Genomic DNA, 19,516 nt, shown 5'->3' on the forward strand with positions numbered 1-19,516 from the left:
TCATTATCAGGTAAGAAATATTTTCTCTAAAATGGAGATACAGTGGTGGAATTTGATTCACAGACTTCCATCGACAAAATGTTTATTCAGAAATGACAGTACCAGTGAGCTGATTTGTCCACAGGATTACACAGTTAATCTATTTGTAGGTACTTATAATAGCATTATCAGAGCATCACTGCACTGTGGAATAAACAACATGCTCTCATCTCTTGCTGTCACTAGGCAGCAATGTTAGCTTTAATTGCAGTCCGGAAATTTTGCCGCGGGGAGTTGCAAACACAAATGGAGACTTCATTGACTTGCCAATCAATGTGATATTTCGTAGACTGAAAGCATGAAGACTGTGTCACGAATTTAGAAGAAAAGTCCTGTACAGCTTTTGTTCAAACTATGTACAAATGAATAACTGACAAAAGTCATGCGCATTTCTCCAACAGCACCTCTGTAACAGCAACACATAGTAGTTCTGTCCTGTTCGATTTTACAAGTCAAACTACCGCCATTCGAACAAAAAAAGTCTTTGGGGACATTCTTAGTTATTATATGGTTGTTATTATCACATACGCCAAAATGCATTTAAATAATGAAGCACTTATTTCCGATCGTAGACGCACTCTTTGAAGGCAACATCAATTTGCCCAGTTACCAAATTCGTCAAATCCATGACCTCACCACTCACGTGGTTTAATTCTCGCCGCGCAATTGGCTGCTTGACACCGGGGTAGTTGTTATTGTTGTGAATCAGGAAGCTCCCTTTCAAAATTGGGCGTACAGTACAACACTTACAGAGAAATTAACTGCCTTCTGACACGTTGGATTCCTTAAAACGTAGCTTCGCCTTACAACCATTTACGCTTCAACAAATAACGTCCTCGTTAAAGAAAAGAAGACATTCGTAAGTATTCGGCGGCGGTTACTTCATTTGTTTCATTATCTGTTGCAGGTTGGAGGGACTGAACTTGTCGAGACAAGTGCTGAAATAAGCAAACGGTGATAAGATGGAAGGTCGCCATAAAGTATGGCGTTAAGTTCATTCTGTGTTTATATTCGCCTTCATATCCAGTGACAAACACTTCAGAGCTGTCCAGAAGTAGCCAGCTGTGCTCACACACCATTTTGTTTGTACTAGAAACTGTCAAAGGGAATTAATCGACAAACGCCTCATTAACCAGGTCGCTACGCTTTCTAAACTTTGTTGTTTTTGTCTGTCTTATTTTAGAGCAAAATATTAATGGAGGGTGGTTAAACTTTGTGAAATGTCAGTTCCGTGTTGTTGACTTCTTCTGTGGTATTTTCACTTTCCGTATCTTCCTGTTCCCTTTTTTACGTTTTGTATTTCCGGCAGGTCGTTAGTTACAAGTGTACTCTTGTTTATTCTGGAGCTATTTTCATTGTTCATGCAGGGCTGTAATAAATGTTGTCATTATTAATTTATCTGGCAACTACGTTGTACTTATTTAGATCAAATGTAAAAGACATCACATAACAATCACATGTGGTTGCAAGGTTCGGGCGTCCGCATACTTTTGGCCAGATACTGATGTCCATCAAACTTCCCTCCATCTCCTCCATTGATTTGCAGTGCGGCAGGAACCTGCATGGTTGGTGTGTTGTGCAGAGATGGCGCTGGAGGAATGGGCGCGGAGCTGTCTGCTGCGCGTTCGCCACAGACTGGAGCAGGACATCAAGCCGTCCTACCTGATGGACCACATGATCAGTGACGGCGTGCTGACTGTGGATGAGGAGGAGAGGATCAGGACCCAGGTGAGCCTCTGCTTCACGTGGGAGTGTCAGGGGGGAATAGTTTGTAATTTGGAACCAGTGTTACACAACGCTTCCTTCAGTTTTGTGTCTCCTTTACCCTTTTACTTAAACTGGCTCACGCATATTTGCCACCAAGTATTATTAAGGTGATGAGCTTTCATTTTATCAACCTATTTACATAATCCTTTCCTCCTCTTGGCCTTTGTAGTGCATGTAGCGAGTCACCGTCCTCCTGATCTAATTTTTATATATTGCCACTTTACCTTTTACGTCCAGGAATTCAAGATGTTCAAGACAAAACTCTCCTCACCATCCTTATCACTTGCGGCTCCTTTCAGCCGTCTTTCAGCTATTAACTGTCACCCTTTTTCAGATTTCTATTTTTATTGTACGTTCTCTGAATAGCAGCATGTAAAATGCACATTATGAAGCCTCTAATGTCACTCTCTGTCTCCAGCCCACCAGGAAGGATCAGGCTGTGGCCCTGCTGGAGCTGCTGCTGAGGAAGGACAACCGTGCCTACATCTCCTTCTACAATGCCCTGGTCAAGGAGACATACGATGATTTGGCCAGCCTGCTTCACGTGGACCTACCGCACTTATCGGCTGATGCACATAAGAGCTCCTCTGACGACTGCACGCCTTATGGTGAGAAAGGTGACAGGCTGCCTGACATTTTTAATTTGCCAAAGTGTCATTTTGTGCAAGTTTGAAATCTGTCTCCTGTCCTCTCTGTCAATCCCTTTCCTTTTTGTCTAATAGTCCAGACAGTGCTCAGTGAAGGCGGCGTCCCACAGAGGCCCGTGGTGTTTGTCAGCAGGCCAGAACTTGTGAACCGGGTCAGGGAGAAGCTCTACTGGCTGCAGAAGGAGCCTGGCTGGGTCACAGTGTTCGGCATGGCTGGCTCGGGCAAATCCGTCCTGGCTGCTGAGGCCGTCAGACACCATGGACTCATCGAAGGTGAATGATCTTGGACTGGCTGTCACTATGCTATGTTGCTTTGAAACTGTCAAGCATGAAAAGAAAGAAAAAACATGGAGAAAATGTAAAAAATCTGTAATATCCCTGGACGTTTGGTAGCTTCTCGCCTTTCTGACTTCTGTCTCTTCCCTCCCCCGCCCCATGCCTCCATCAGAGTGCTTCCCTGGAGGGATCCACTGGCTGTCCATCGGCCAGCTGGACAAACCAGACTTGCTGGTTAAGATCCAGTCGTTGTGCTTCCGGCTGGAGCAGAGCCTGGATTCCCAGTCCCTCCACCGGCCCCCCAACTCCCTGGACGAGGCCAAGGAGCGTCTGCGCTTCCTCATGCTGCGCAGATATCCGAGGTTGCTGTTTGTTCAGATAAACATGATCTGCTTTGTGTTTTTCAGATGGATTGTGACTGTTTAAATGCTGCTGTTGGTTCAAGATACCAAAATGAGCTTGTTGATTGAAATATAGATACAAATACATAAATACATACATGTATATATATTGTTGTAGGGCTAATAACTGCAAGACTAGATGATCCATTTTGTGTGTAATTTACTCAACTTTGTCTACATGCAGTGCAAATACATTCTGTAATGAGCTTAAAACTCACGTGTGTTAATCTTTTTCACCGTTTCCTTGTCTTTGAACTCTTGTCTGTGTCTGTTTCGGCTTCAGAGCGCTGCTGATTCTGGATGACATCTGGGACAGCACAGTTCTCAAGGTGTTTGATATTCACTGTCGGATACTTCTGACCACCAGAAATAGAAGTCTTACTGATTCTGTCAGCGGTGTGTGTCCTATTTTTTTCCTCCGCTCACTGTACACATACAGTCTTCAGCAAATTAAACCTGCTGTGATTATTTTTATTTACTGCGCACTGGAAAAGACAAAAAATGTTCCATACCTGTGCTTTTATTTTGAAGGTGCTAAATATGAGGTGGAAGTGGAGAGTGGTCTGGATGAAAACAAAGGACTGGAGATCCTCGCTCTGTACACGAAAACTAAAACTCACGCACTTCCTGAGGAGGCTCGCAGCATCGTCAGAGAATGTAAAGGTCTGTATTTGTTTACCAATATAAATTACAAATACTGTCACACAATTTGGCTTATAGAGGTGAAATATTATTATAAAGACCAGAAGAAAACAGGCCTCTTCAGAGGGTTAACACTCAAACAATTCTGCTTCTCTGTGCCGCCATCCCAGGCTCCCCTCTGGTAGTGTCCCTGATTGGGGCTCTGCTCAAAGAGAAACCCAACCGTTGGCGTTACTACCTCCACCAGCTGCAGCAGAAGCAGTTCAAGCGTATAAGGAAGTCATCGTCTTACGACTACGACGCCCTCGATCAAGCCATGGCTGCCAGCATTGAAGTCCTGCCTGACGAGCATCGAGAGCTCTACAAGGACCTCACTGTGCTCGAGAAGGACATCAAAGTCCCTGCAAAGGTTTGGCTGCGCATCAAGTCACATGACCCTCTTCAGTTATTTGCTCTCAGCTGAGGCTGGAAAGAAATCCACCATGTCCCATTACTACAAATTCGAGTGTTATTCTTTGTCCCAGGTGCTGTCTGTTCTGTGGGACTTGGAGCCGGAGGAGGTGGAGGACATTCTCGAGGAGTTTGTCAACAAGTCTCTGCTCTTTGTGGACAGCCATAATAAACCCTACCTGTACTACCTCCATGACCTCCAGCTGGACTTCCTGGTGGAGCAGAATCGCACCCAGCTGGAGGTAAGTTTGAATGCAAGCTTGCAAGACCTAAAACTGTTGGACTTCAGTCTTTTTGTTAAGTGTCCATTAAGCAAGAGGCGTTAAGAGGTGAGGCAGTGGTTTTACAGCAGCTAAGACGTCCTGGCTTTGTAAAGGATTGGCTGCTGTATCTTTTATTTCTACTTTACTTCATCCCAAAAAGCAGTTCAGCCGTTCAGGCTTTCAAACAGGAAGCTCCTGTTGTTGTTGGTCTTTTCAGAATATTTTAGTTGAGTTTAATTGTTTTAAGATAAGATAAGACTTTATTTATCCTGCGGCAATAAAATTCAATTGTCAACAGTAGCAGAATAAAAAGGAGAGGTTAAAAAATAAATATAGAGAAGAGAAAAAAGGTACAAAATAAAATCAACAATAGATAAAAACACAAGAAAATTAACTGTATATATATCACAGGACACGTTATATATATTGCACATATTGGCATGTTTTGCTCACGGTATCTCAAGCTAAATTTGGTTTGGCTCTTTTTAATGAAATGTCCGTATTTTAGTTTTATTTTTTATTTAATTTCATCATGTATAAGTAAAGGTAACTAGTACGGATGGTAATTACACAGACATTCATGGTGCTTTTCCAATAACCTGTCTGACTGGTTTCTTCTAAAGCTCTTTCATTATGAATCTATGAATGTGAGACGTCTGCTGATGAATTATTCTGACTCTGTGTGTGTGTGTGTGTGTGTGTGTGTGTGTGTGTGTGTGTGTGTGTGTGTGTGTGTGTGTGTGTGTGTGTGTTTCAGAGCCTTCACTCGAAGGTGGTGCATCAGTACCAGCAGCACTACAGAGATGGCCCTCCCACCTCCGGAGATGAGGAATGTCTCTACTGGATCAGATTCCTGACTTACCACATGGCCAAAGCCAACCTGCTGCAGGTAAACCTAACAAGAAGGTCTTTTTTTCCAGCGTCTGTCTGTCTTGTTCGTACTTGCTCACCATGCCTCTGCTGGTCTCTGCCTCTCTCCGTCTAGGAGCTGTACTCGCTCATGTTTTCTCTGGAGTGGGTGAGCATCAAGGCCCGGATAATGGGCCCGGCTCCCCTCATCAGCGACTATGTGGAATATGGACCTATTCTGGACAAAGAGGTCAGCAGACGACAAAACTTAGCTGAAACAAAGCCAGCGTGGCGGCTCTGTGTGTTAGCTGACTTTTGCCTCCTCAGCTGCAGCTGTAGAAGTTGTTGTCTTTCTTGCCCTCTCTGTGAAACTTTGTGAATTAAATGAACAGCGTTCCCCTCTATTATCTCATAAACATAAGTGCATTGTCCTTCCATGTTTTTGCTGTCCCCTGTTCCCTTCCCAATTTCCATCAATACGAGAAGGCAGGTTTGATAATTGGCAAATGGTTTATCGCACAGGAGCGGGGGAAGCATGGGACTGCGATGTGGAACTCCCACACCTGTTTTACCAGGACCTGCATAATAAGAAGGCACTGGCAACAGCAATTTATGATTTTTACACCAAAGTGACTTTTAATCTTCTGTGTAATGTGTGTGTCGTGATGCATGAAGATTTTATCAGTATTTTTCATATATATATATATATTTTTTTGTCCATGTAAGCTGCAGGTCTAAATTTGATTTATTAATGATGTTTTGTGATTAGAATGGAAAATTGTGGTGAGCATGTGAGAAAAAGGAGCAAAATCAAGAATAGTTGTGCCCTGATGATGAGGGCCAGTCCCATGTCGTCTCTCTATGGTGTAACATGCAGTGGACTTTCCTCTCTCCCCTCCAGAACAGTGAAGTGCGCAGTCACTTCCAGGAGTTTCTGTCTCTGAACGGACACCAGCTGGAGCAGCGTCCTTTCCCCGACGTGGTGCAGCTCGCTCTGTCTCAGCCGCAGACGTCGGAGGTCTACAAACAGGCTCTGTTGCAGGCGAAGGAGCGGGCCTCCGCAGGGAAACTCTACTTTAACTTGCTGTACGCAAGCATGAATATTTCACTGTGATGCTCTGATAATGAAGTTAAAGCCAAGCGATGCACTGACCTTGTTGTGCAGCTATCTATTGTAAAGTTTACAAAAATACAACCCAAACATGGTGACCATAGGCTGTGTGTCTTTTATTTATGTCTTCCAGGAACAAGCTCAGTGTCGAGAGTCTGTCACGTCTGGTGATCCACCCCCACCAGGGCTCCATCTACTCCGCCTGCTTCTCCCACGATGGGACAAAGATCGCCTCCAGTGGAGCCAGCAAGACGCTCAAGGCATCAAAACAGACTTCTTTCTTTGAGTGTATTCGTGTAGCTGTGTGTTTGTGTGGTTAAAATCATGAATGCCAGGTAGTTTCCATGGAGACCAAGTACTGCAATACACGGAGGGCAAGCCACTTTCTTGCTATATGTTTAGAAAAAAGATGAAAATGCAGCAGCGTTGTCGGAGAGACTGCACCCACCTGAAGCACACCGCCTGCAGTGTTGTTTTAAATGCCTCTGGGAATATGCAGCAAAGTTTCCAGAAAATGGGTGATACGTACCGTTTCCTGTAACCGCTGTTGTCACATCTTTGCCCTCAGGTGTTCAAAAGCAGCTCAGGTGAGAAGCTGACAGAGATCCAGGCCCACGATGACGAGGTGCTCTGCTGTGCCTTCTCCCCTGACGACCGTCTTCTAGCAACCTGCTCGAGCGACAGGAAGGTCAAGGTGAGCGGGGAAGTGTCTCCTCGCCTGTTGTAACCAACAACAAGCGAAACACTCAAAAAAACAGCATTTTTAGCTTTTTTTTAGTCAGAAAATTCTCCTGCCTCTTAGGTGTGGAACGTGGAGCGAGCCATGCTGCTGCGGGTCTTTGAGGATGAGCACGAAGAGCAGGTCAACCACTGTGAGTTCACCAACACCACACGGCGCCTCCTGCTGGCCACCTGCTCCAACGACAAGCTCTTGAATGTCAAGGTGTGCGAGTGTTTGTTTTGCCTGTCTTGTGATATATAAATATTGTCAGAGTGAAGTAGCTGTATGTGGAGGACAGAAGTTTTCTGCCCCTCTCCTCAACGTGTTTCTCTGTTTCTGCAGTTATGGAACCTCAACAAGCCGTCCTCCCAGAACACCATGTTTGGCCACTTTGAGCCAGTCAACCACTGCTGTTTCTCCCCTGATGACAGCTATGTGTCCACCTCCTCCAACGACGGTACCATAAAGGTGACCGCCATTAAACTAGATGCTTGTAAAGCGTCCCTTTCCTGAGGCAGTGCACATTGGACTGTGCTTGATTTATGTGTGTTGGATGCCAGGGGGATTTTGCCAGTAAAAGAGTCTACAACTGCATACGGTACGCTGGTGGAGCGTATCCAGATTACCAATAAAAATGTCTTAATTATTATAGCGTATATAGATAGATAGATGGGTTTTGCTCAGGGGCACCTTAGTGGTGGTAATTAGGCGGCGGCAAGTGCTGCCTTTTCTCTTTCCCCACCCACATTTATCCTGCTAGTTCAGGGAATTGAACCGACAACCTTCCAATCACAAGCTCGCTTCTCTTTAGACCACATTATGTCCTGTTTAATTACTTAATATTTACTTAGTGAGGTCATAATATACTGAATTACTTACTACTACTCTCTACTTTACTTACTCACCTCATAGTTTACTACTACTTAATTACTTAGAAATTTACTTAATTATGTCTAGCTTACTTTGTTACTTGATAGTTTATCTAATTGCCTCCTTAATTATTTAGTTACTTAACTATTTACTTTATTTTCTTCACAAAGTAAATTGTTAAGTAATTGAGTAAATGGACAATTTTTCCTCAGTTAAAAAGTTAAAAAATCATTTCTTCTTCTTCTGTTTATTTAATTTATTCTTAATAGCTTTATTCTTGCTGTTGTAGCAAGTAAAGTGGGAAATTTTGGCATCATTAAAGTCTCATTTTATCTTGTCTTATCTTATATAAGATATCATGTCTCTTATTATTAGGGTCTTGGAACATCTTGGAATCCAAAACTGCGCCATCTCTAAACTTTGTACAATTGTACTGCGTTTTCTACACATTACGCTCAACATTATACACACTGTACATATACACACACCTCATGCATGTGTAGATTTGTGTTGATGATGCCTCCCCTCTGCGTGTTTGTGTGTTCCTGTGCAGCTATTTCAGGTGTCGTCCGCCAACGAGTGGAAGACGATTGACGTGCGAAGCGTGTTCGCGGAGGGCGATGAAGAGGTCCTCGTCAAGTGCAGCACCTGGACCGCTGACGGCAGACGCGTCATATGTGCAGCCAGGAATGCTGTTCTGGTGAGCGTTTTGTTGTGTATTCATGCTTTGAGCACAGAGGTGAGAGGCAGGCGTTTGTTTGCTGTGTGTTGTTGTGTTGGGAGGGCGTGAGCACTTTGGATGTGGATCTGTCTTGTCTTACGTCTGTATAGATAAAAATCCAACACTGCAGGGTTCTCTGCGCCCCCCCTGCCCTCGTTGTTGGTGTGTTGCTTCATCTAAGGAGACGGGAAAGGGAGGCAGCTTGTCCTCCACAGAGTCTAAAGAGCGTGTGTCCTGGTTGTAAATGAGAGCAGCCCTGAGCTTTCCAAAATCAGTCGGTCTTGTCCTGTAATCAGTCTGTCTGTGTCCTCTACGTCTTCATTTGTTCGTATTCAGGGAAACAACCCAAACACCTCAGAGATGTCTGAGCTTGTTGCAGTGTCTTTGAAGGGAAAGATGAGACTGTAATGTTGTTTTAAAAGTTTTAATCTTCAGGCACAAGATAATTATTAATTACGATAAAGTTTTATTGTACAGTACAACTCACTACGCTTGATGCACAATACATATCGAATTTATTAGTCGGGACTGATCGATACCGACGTAATTCACTGTTCGGATATTGGACGGATGTTTTTATGAATTATAAATATGTAATAGTGACACTCAAGTACACTCAAAGCCAAAATCTTGTAGCACAAATTAGATAATTAATTAATAATTAATCTGCTCTACAAAAATATCCAGCAGAGTTAGACGTGGAGGTGGACCTTGGACCATGAACCCACCTTAATGTGCCATGAGGCGATCTAGTGAGAGTTGGCTGACTCAACGTGTCCTTAGTTTTGAGATATTTTAGTCTCAAAACACCAAAAAAGCAACACAGAAGCTAAAGAATGGACTGGTGCATCTCTAGAATTTATGTAGATATATACTGTAGTATATATTTTAGTCATCACAGACGTATCAATATTATTCAACCCGTAGTGCAAAAATAGATGCGATTGAGGGCATTTATAAACAGTGTTGTCTTTACACAATTTGTCCACTAGAGGGCACTTACAAGTTTATTTTTCAGCTGTTGAGTGTGCATCTTTATCACAACTCATTAATAACCAAATAAACTTTAGATCAGACTATATAGACTATAAAATTGTGCAGTTATTCCAGCTTTTTAAATGTGCCTTGAGTGAAAAAGCCATATCGTGCCCAGACAGAGAAGACTCATTTGTAGTCGCTGTTTCGCAGGTGTTTGACATGGAGACATCGGACATGCTGCTGGAGATCCGGACGAATCGTCTGAGCACGGTGCAGTACTGTCACGCCTGCCCCACCAGTAACCTGCTGGCTATCGCGTTCTCAAACTATGCTGTGGAGGTATGGTGCATGCTAATATACACGCAGTCATGCTGTAAATTCAGTCCAGTGGTTCTCAAACTTTCTCTGCCTTGCCCCCCACTTCTGATCCATTTTCTGTGTTGACTTCCTGTTAAAGTGCCATATAAGACTGAGGGTGTCTAAAAATAATAATGTGCTTAAGTATACTGGTGAGTGAGTGTACAGCAGTCCATGTGTGGTTGTGTTCCAGCTGTGGGACTTGGAGGCCAATAAGAAGGTGGCTGACTGCAGCGGTCACCTGAGTTGGGTCCAGCGTGTCCAGTTCTCTCCTGACGGCTCACAGCTGCTCTCCTGCTCCGACGACCAGACCGTCAGGGTAAGACCGACCGGGCGTGTGTGATGCGCTGTGTCTGACCAATTAGGTGTTGTGGCGGCGAAATCAAAGTCAACATCACAAGTTGATTTACTGCAGCTGTTTCCCTCCTCCAGCTGCTAAGTTTCTAAGGAATACTGCAGAATTATGTCGTAGCTTTGGCTAAAAAATTTTTATCTGACTTCATTTTGTATTAGTGAAAGCACTGCATGCTAATGGCTTTAGGCCACAGTCTGAAGTGAACTAACTGGAAGTGGAGCTGTATGCAATTTTTGCCTTGACTTGCTTTTGGCTTTGTCTCTGTTATTGAGGTTATGTAAACATGAGTTGTTAGCTGATTTATCCTGACTCATTGCTCCCTTAAACAAAGCAATATCTACTCCAAAAAGTCTGAAAACAAGACATTATATAAAATATCTCTGCAGCCTAGCCTTGGATGGACTTTATGGCTTTACAGACGTGGTTTTTATTCAGATAAATGGGATGCTGTCAATACACGGGCCTCATGAATCTAAATCATGAGCTAAAGCTTCAGGGGAGAATTCTGCACATACTTCTGTACTTTCTTCGCTTAAACCAAGTGTCTAAACAAGAATGTGAATAAATAAAGGCATAAATAAAGGGGCATCCTGGAAAGGCTCAGTCGCTCCAGCGAGGATGGAGTGAGGTTCACCTCTTTGTGAACACATGATGGGATAAAGGAAATTACTACGTGGGCTCAGGAACACTTTGTAAACAGTTTGTTTACATTGAGGTTACATCCACCCCTGACAGAGACCGAAACCTCCCTCAACAGAGCAACTAAAATGCAAAGTAATTTGGGAGAAAATGTGGGTTAAATTGACTAATTTCTGATGCATAAGAAAAGAAAAGTCCCACCTGACCCTGTAAAGGTTCTTCCAGAGGATAGGAAACCATCTTGTGCTGCTTAGGCGTTCCATTACCAGTGTGTGTTTTTCAGCTGTGAGACCATCTGGAAATTCAGTTTGAAGTGCCAAACAAGAAAGGAAGAGACAGATACCGATGACTTATTTATCGCAACAGACAGGTTATTCCCAGTTTGTCTCTGCGGTGTGACAATGAAAAGGCAAGTGATTAATAAGCAAAATCGCTGACTATATAAACTTATTTGTAAGCTAACAAGGTTTTCTCACCCAAGATCAGGAAAGGGAAACTTGAAGTTTCCATTATGTTCTACTCCAGCTGTTTCCCGTCTTGTGTTATTGTAGTTATGGGAGACAAAGAAGGTGCACACCTCCTCGGCCGTCTGCCTGAAACGAGACTCTGATGTCCTCTTCAGTGGTGAAGAAATCCTGGTGTCCGCTGCAGACAACTGCAACAGACTGCAGGTGAGCCGGAGGGAGAATGAAGCAGGGAGGCTGGATGAGTGGATGAAAGGGCTGGGTGAGGCAGGAATGTGACGCTCGAGTGGCTGCTTCCTTTGAATGTGGAGTTCATGTGCAGACAAGTCTATATCAGGTTCTCGTAGAGGTCAGCGTGCGTGTGTTCGGCAGGTTCGCCATGGCAGGACAGGATCAGTGCTGCTCCAGTCGGAGGAGAAGTCGTCCAGGGTCCGATGCACGTGTCTGTGCAGGGAGCCCCCTGCTGTGGTCCTGGGCCAGGAAGACGGCACTGTGCAGGTAGAAAACCCAGTCAGACCTACAGCACACACCGCATGTGTTTATGTGCACGTGTAAACACATAACAACTATTATTAGACTGTATTAACACATCGTATTGAATTATATTAGCTCTAACCCAACCAAAGCTTGTGCAACTGGTCGTTATTTTCATTACTGATTAACCTGCTTTGCCTTCAAAATTATGAAAAACACATTTTCCCAGCGGTGATGTCTATAAATTACTCGTCTTGTTCAACTAACAGTCTGAACCCCAAAGGCGTTCAATTTATTATCATATAAGGTCAAGAAAAATGGCAAATCCTCACGCTGTTTTTTTAAGTAGAAGCTTCAAACTTTTGGCTCAAATGATTAACAAGACAATCGCAGATTAATTTTCTGTCAATCGGCTAATGGATTACTCGACTCGCGGCTTCAGCTCTAATTGTGATTAATATATTTTAGCGCTTAAAAAAATTCAGCAGATTAATTGTTGATAAAAATAATCCTTAATTGCAGCCCTTCCTCATTCCGTCGCTAAACAGAATCACATTCCTTCAAGGAGTCCTGAGAAAAGTCCTTGTTCACTCTGTTGCTCAGAGTTAGATGAGATGATCGATTCCACCCTCACATCTGCAGTAAATAGGAAGCTACAGCCAGAAGATTTGCTCAGCTGAAATCCTCCTTTAGCACCTCTTAAGCCACTAATTAACTTGTATTGAACCCTTGAATTAATTTGCTTAATCCACACAAAACCAGAAATGTAAATTCTACAACTCTGGTGGTTCCCTGTGGATCCTTATGGTTTGAGCCAGGCTAGCTGTTTCCCCCTGTTCTCAGTCTTTATGCTAAGCTAACCGGCTCTAAGCTGAAAGCAAATCAGCACGTGCCCCAAAATTTGCAACTATTCCTTAAATGAAAATGCACATTTCCACACGCTCGCTGCACATTTCCACACGGCACTCTCAGCTTGAGAAAATAAAAGCTTTCGTCTGTCCCGATTCGTGCACTTTGTGTCTGTAAAGAGACAATCGAGCAGACGTTTTTAAAATACACTCTCGCTTTTGCGTACGTGTGTGTGTGTGCGTGGATGTGTCTTTGTGTGTATGCCTCTGTTCCGTGTTGTGCAGGAGGTGCTGCTCAGACCGTGTTGAGTCATGAGATCTGACATTAGCGCTGCCGCCCTTTTTCTCTGCCCTGTCAGCTGTACGTCAGGTCAGCTCAAACACCTCTTTCATCTCCCTCCGCCCCTCGCTGGCCTGCTTCTCCTCTCACCTGTGATTTGTATTCTCAGCGCTCGTCACTCCTGCTCTATATCTCCATATTTAACATCTCTGTCACGCTACTTTTTTTTTTTTTAATTCCCCCTTTTCTTTTGTTTATCTCGGTCCCCCTTTTGTTCTGTCACTTCCCCGGCTCTCCTTGCTCCACTGCTCTTCGTCCTGATGATAAATTGTTGTTTGCAGGCAGAGAATGAGCTCCTCGTCTGCGTCGTGGCAGGTGTGAGTTTTCGTGTGTGAGCGCATGTGTTTGTTGCATGCCACGCACATATCGCATCGGTGGAGGACGTCCCAGAAAGTTCCCGACCTATATTAAAACACCTACGTGCACGCGGTCCCCTGACGTATCCGTGCTGCTGCCAGGCCAGCGCCCTACAGCAGAGAGCTCCGGTAATTAATTAGAGGGTCCTACAGTAACATGAATACAGGGGTTAATGATATTAATTACAGCTCTTCTCTTGGCCCCGGAGATATGAGAGGAAAGGATCAGTGTAAGGACTCAAAGACGCACAGATGATTAGTGATCTGACTCTGAGAGAGAATGGAAAAGATGCCAATAAAGATATATTTGAAGTTAGTACATCGCTGTCATTTTGAGAGGTCTAAACCAGTAGTGATGCAGAGTTAGGAGAGGCCTAACAATGCCAATACATAACCAACAGGCGGTTACTGGCTGCCTGGGTCTGGAACTGCAGTGCTTTTGTTGTTGCGGCTTCAAGGTGTTCATATATCGCATTGAAAAATGATACCCAGCCTATTACTGACCGGTGATCAGACTTCAGAGGCTTCCTGCAACATAAACAGCTGTTAAATTACCTTCTGACAGGATTCATTCTGATCCTATGCAGAATCTCGCTCAGTGAATCACCCTTTTTCTTTTTAAGACGCCTTGTTACCTAATTACTGTCACTGCCTTGTAGTTACTCACAACAGTTCACCCACAGCTGGATCGCTATGATTTGATGCTGTAAGCATTCTGCTGCTCTCCTGCGCTGTATTAGCATAATATCTTCTTGTTCATGCAATCCTTTAGGCCTATTAATTATATTTGGTGTTTTATCAGTGACAGTGAAACAGATTTAGGTACATTTTCTTCTTAAGCATAATTGAGTCCTTAAAGCTTTTGCTGCTGTAGTACCCAGAGCAAACACCAGAGGGAGTCCCTGTCTTTGCTGGAGGTGTTCCCGGTGCCGGTGACCACTGCAGTGAAGGCTTTCATTCCATTTTTCCCTCATTTGGAGTTATTCCCCAGCAGTTTACTGGAGGAAAAAATGGTAATAATGCATCAACTTCAGCGTCAGTCAGACAAACCAGCTTTGCACTGCTAATTTCAAGAATATCTAACTTCATGTACGATGTGCTGGCAAGGATGGAAAGTTTCTGTGTGTTTCCTGATGATGGAGGAAGCGCAGCTGTGTGTGTGTGTGTGTGTGTGTGTGTGTGTGTGTGTGTGTGTGTGTGTGTGTGTGTGTGTGTGTGTGTGTGTGTGTGTGTGTGTGTGTGTGTGTGTGTGTGTGTGTGTGTGTGTGTGTGTGTGTGTGATGTGTGTGTTCTGTGCCAGGCAGCAGGGATGAAGGCCAGTCAGGTACTGAGCACAGTTTGCCGCAGGATCCGACGATTGTTGACCTCCTTCAGGGGGTCGATGCTGGCTGTAGGGCAGCGTGCAGGTTTGGTAGGGAGGGAGTAATGTCCGTCTGTTGTGTGTCTCTTTAAGAATCACACAAAACAACACACACAAGCACAGCAAGCGCACTGCATGTGTGTATGCATATTTAAAATGCTTTTAATGAGGCAGATCATTGACTACAGGGAGGATCTTTCTGTTGATACTGTCTGTATCAATAATGTCAGGTCTTATTAATCTGGACCATTTCCACCACTTTTAGCAGTATTTCTTTAATTTCACAAAAGTTCTGCAGTACTTCAGCGACTTATTTACTCCCTTGGTAAAGATATTTAAGACAAGTGTTCTCCATCTTTCCTCTTTACATTAGCCAGCTTTTATATTTGTTTATTATTATTATTTTTTACCAAACAGCCTCAGGCCTTTTCCTGGCTGCATCATCCCAGAAATCCTTGAGCAGGACGTGTAAAGCTCTCCAAAGCGTTCTCTCTCAGGCTTTGAAGGTTGCGTCTCAGTCCGTGGAGCTTGACAAACATGGTCGGCGTGCCCCGAGGCTTGTTCTGCTCAGGCGTTTCAACCTCCTCCTCTGAGATGTAAATATTTTAGTGCCTGGTTAAAATCCCAAGCACTATGAGCCTTTCTTTTAGACTTTCAGAACTACAGGTGCTGTGTTGGACTGGAGATAATGCTGCTCTTGATTTTACTTTATTAGCTCAGCGGTCAAAGCATTTTCACGTAGGTTTCTGTGCTTTATTCCCTGTTTTTAAATCAGGTTGAATAAGTGAATGATCATCTGTAGTTTTTTTGTTCGTGAGGTTTGCAAAGTTTGCAGACTCAGACGCAGAAAGGATTAATTTTAATATTTATTATGCAGCCGGATAGAACTACCTGGAGGATAATTAGTATAATGGAAGTGCCACAGAAGGATTTATAATTGCATTTGTAATCCATCCCCATGTTTCAAGTCATAATACGCTGATTAGCCTTATTTGTACTCGTTATTGATAAGTAGAAAAAGTTGTTTTATTTATAAATCTTTTTTACAAAACTGCTTTTTTTGTTGTACAAAGGCATGGCTTTGCTTTGAGCTGAATGCTAACATGCTAACATGCTGATATTTAACAGGTATGATGGTTTGCATGTTCACCATCTTAATTTAGCATGATAGCACGTTTGCTAATTAGCGCTAAGCTGCAGTTGATGGTCATATAAATAGTTTTACAGGTATTTTCTCATCTGTCTCATTTAGTTCCAATAAGCCCTAGATGAAAAGTTAAGGGATAATCAAAGTTACTGAGGTTCATCCAGTGGTTAACATGAACGTCCATGGAAGTTCAGCCAATCATGGGCGAGATATTTCAGTCTGAGTGGCCGTCATCTGTGGAGCCACACCACCAGTATGACAAAACATTTTCCTGGAACCCCATGAAGGTCTTTTGGAGCAACCATTTGGTTGACCTTTTGAAGCCATTCACAAAATCTCATATTTCTCTCAAAACCAGCTTTGACGGCTCTGTGAACGATTCCCATCTCAACAGCAGGAATTTATGCAGCAGCAGCAGCAGCAGCAGCAGCAGTTACCCTAAGTGAGAATTCATGACCACAGTTTTTCTTCTTCCAGCTGGATCTTTTGAGCATCAAAGCTGTTTTGTTCTCTGGCTCCCCCACTAATTTCTCCAGGGCTGTCAGAGCCCCAGCAGCCCTCCGTGGTCTTCACCGGACCGAACAGTCGTGCTGAAAACTCCCCAATTTTCCCAACGAGTCTGCCTTCTTTTTGATGTGCTTAGCACCACCACACCAGCAGTGGCACTTAAAAAAAAGAAACGGGACTTTCTTTCTCAGAAATTTTGAGTAAACTTTCCGGGACTCTTTTCCTCTCTGAGTTTGTCTTGGCAGACATAGCTATCATTTGAGGCTTGCACAGATATTCTGGTCTCTGGGTGTGATCCTCGTGTGACTTCTTGGTACGGTAAAGCTCTCGGTGCACTGTATTCACATCATTTCTTTTGGCCAAGTCCTATTTTTAAGTATAACCATGTCATACAGTAGTTTTTGGCCACACATCCTCTATGGATGCCAGTGTCCATCTGTCTTTCTGTCTTTGGTTCAGACTGAAATATCTCCGCAACTAGAAGGTTTTGCAGAGCATTCAAGGCACCCAGAGAATGAAAGTGATTCTCCTCTTGTACCAACATGGGATTTACTTTTTTGGCCTTTAGTGAAATCTTTTAAACTCTTGGTTGACTTGACTTTTGGTGATCCTCTGATTTTTCCTCCTGAATTGCAGTAACTTTAGTGGGCCTTTGACTTTCGGTGTCGGGCCGTCATCCGCTCAAAATTTCTACCAGCTACCTGCAAAACTAATGACATTCCTGTCAACCTCAGCTGCACTTTGTGTTTAATGCTATTTAGCAAATAAAACTAAGATGATCAACGTGGCAAACAATATATATCTGATAAATATCAGCATGTTAGCATTGTTACTGTGAGCATGTTAGCATGCTGACGCTAGCATTAAGCTCAGAGCTGCAATCGTGGCTGTCGGCTCTTAGCCTTGTCGCTGTTATTGTGGGTTTTTGTATTAGCATTTGTGGTGACAACGCTTGCGTCTTCCTTCCAGGTGCTGGAGGTGCCCTCCGGGAAGCTCTTAGCCACTCTGCTGGGGCACACAAAGACAGTGCTGCATTGCCAGTTCAGCCAGAACGGCCAAACACTTATCACATCCTCCGAGGACACCACCATAAGGGTAGGCTAATCCTGTCTGCTCCCCCTCCCTCTCTGCCTGCCTGGTTCCCCTGTTGGTCTTTCTCTCATTCATCACCATCTCCCTAATCCTCCACCATCTCTTCTTGCCTAATTCATGGCATGTTCTTTCACCTCCTCTCACATCCGGCTTCCCGTTTTTCTTCTCGGCTATCGATTGTTCTTCTCCCCCCTTCCCCATTCCTCAACTTGACTAAAACTGCCTGCTCGGCTGAATCGCTCATCCTCAGTGTTCCAGGTCTCCTCGGTGCTTTCACCTTCCCCTACCTATTACACACTACCAGCATCTCTGTCGGCCCTCTTCACCTCTCCATTCTTCATCCCCCTCTTTTGTCTCCTCTCCTTCCTTTCCCCCTCCCCTCGCCTTCGGCTATGCCGCTCTCGATAGCTCTTTATCTCCCTCCCGCTCTTGAGTTTACTGTGTGCAACTATCTGTGTTTGTGTGTGACTATGAGTGTGTATTTCGGGTGTTACGGTCTGTCAACCCCCACCGTTCATGCTCTGTTGCTCATTTCCCCTTTCTTCCCCTCTCATCTCCTCCTCCTCCTCCTCCTCCTCCTCCTCCTCCTTCTTCTTCTCCTTCTTCTTCTTCTTCTTCATCTTTTTCTCTTTGCTGACAGACCTGTCCACTGCAGTCCTTCCTTCCCTCCCCGACAGCGCAGCACCTCATTCCGTATTCATGCGGCTGCTGCTGATCCCATCACTATTCTCGGACCATCCGCCGCTTATTCACAAGCTATTCAAATTCATGCTGTTTGACATGCACTCGCTAGGAACTGGTGGCGTGTATTTAGATGTTAATGCAGACGCAGAGTGAATGTAAAGAGAGTCAATGACACTGATGTTAGCTGGTGAAGGATTGTAACCTCTGGACCAATGACAGGTTCTTTTCAGGAGGAGAAAAGGTGTGATGTCTGTCCTGCCCACATCTTTGGCCTCAGTTAAACTCCTGTCTCTGGTCCTTTACCTGCCTGCACGCTGTCATAAGCAAGCACTCTGTAGACACACGTGCACATGTTTTAACCCCAGACGCATTAGCAAATACAGAGCATCAGGTGAGATCAGGGAGACGGAAAATCAAACATTTTGCACAAAGAACGGTACAAAATATTGTTGCATACCTTACCATTGGTGATGTTGTACAGTGCGCTCTAAAAGTTACTGAAATATTACACCTCTGTATGTATTATGACATCGAATGAGGCAACGCTGCTGCCTCCATCGGCCGCTGTCAGATGATTGGTGGATGCTACATGGCTCCGTCTTGTGCCAAAGAAGCCGCCTGTTATTGGAATAAAACGTTTTTTCTTTACTTTTCCTTTTCTTTATTGTTCTGCTTTTATGCCCTGTTGCTTTAATGCATCCTCGTGAGTAATGTCAGCATTTAAAGGAAAATTCTGGTGTTTTTGAACCTGGGTTTTCTTCTCTTAACTGTGTCCCTTCTGACCTCGGCTGCAAAGATTTGGGAAACACAAATACGACCCAGCTTGAAATCTGAATCCAGTCAGAATGGACACAGTTATGAGACGACCTCTCACCTACAAAGCTAACTTCTCAAAAGAAAACTGCATTGGAGAGATTTTTGTACCTTCCCAAACTTGCTTTAACATTTTTTTGTCATTGGAAGTACAGACGAGTTTGACTTTTCAATTCCAGTTACAATGTCCAGCCTGAGCTTTAAGCTACTAAACCCTCACAGACTTAAATCGATGTCACAAGCATTATCAGAGCGACAGAGGGTGCACATGCTGAGTCATTTCAGTGACCAGCAGACTGTGAGGCTCAGAGTAGAATGCTATGGATTGTGGGTAATTCTCCCAGG

General features: G+C 44.0%; 1 protein-coding gene across 1 annotated transcript in view; it reads left to right on the forward strand.

The window, feature by feature from the left end:
• The first annotated feature begins 741 nt into the window (after positions 1-741).
• Positions 742-19,516, forward strand: part of apaf1 (apoptotic peptidase activating factor 1) — a 43,812-nt gene continuing 25,037 nt past the window's right edge. Inside the window, exons 1-22 of the mRNA XM_070992313.1 lie at positions 742-898; positions 1,586-1,767; positions 2,225-2,414; positions 2,529-2,726; positions 2,902-3,091; positions 3,414-3,526; positions 3,662-3,793; positions 3,943-4,181; positions 4,297-4,464; positions 5,243-5,374; positions 5,471-5,584; positions 6,236-6,420; positions 6,579-6,705; positions 7,014-7,139; positions 7,248-7,388; positions 7,509-7,634; positions 8,590-8,736; positions 9,946-10,074; positions 10,286-10,411; positions 11,638-11,757; positions 11,923-12,048; positions 17,552-17,677. Coding sequence (XP_070848414.1) covers positions 1,624-1,767; positions 2,225-2,414; positions 2,529-2,726; positions 2,902-3,091; positions 3,414-3,526; positions 3,662-3,793; positions 3,943-4,181; positions 4,297-4,464; positions 5,243-5,374; positions 5,471-5,584; positions 6,236-6,420; positions 6,579-6,705; positions 7,014-7,139; positions 7,248-7,388; positions 7,509-7,634; positions 8,590-8,736; positions 9,946-10,074; positions 10,286-10,411; positions 11,638-11,757; positions 11,923-12,048; positions 17,552-17,677 — 3,099 coding nt within the window. The 5' untranslated portion in view covers positions 742-898; positions 1,586-1,623. The remainder of the gene's footprint in view (positions 899-1,585; positions 1,768-2,224; positions 2,415-2,528; positions 2,727-2,901; positions 3,092-3,413; positions 3,527-3,661; positions 3,794-3,942; positions 4,182-4,296; positions 4,465-5,242; positions 5,375-5,470; positions 5,585-6,235; positions 6,421-6,578; positions 6,706-7,013; positions 7,140-7,247; positions 7,389-7,508; positions 7,635-8,589; positions 8,737-9,945; positions 10,075-10,285; positions 10,412-11,637; positions 11,758-11,922; positions 12,049-17,551; positions 17,678-19,516) is intronic.

This window comes from Chaetodon trifascialis, chromosome 22, assembly GCF_039877785.1.
Source record: "Chaetodon trifascialis isolate fChaTrf1 chromosome 22, fChaTrf1.hap1, whole genome shotgun sequence".
NCBI lineage: Eukaryota > Metazoa > Chordata > Actinopteri > Chaetodontiformes > Chaetodontidae > Chaetodon > Chaetodon trifascialis.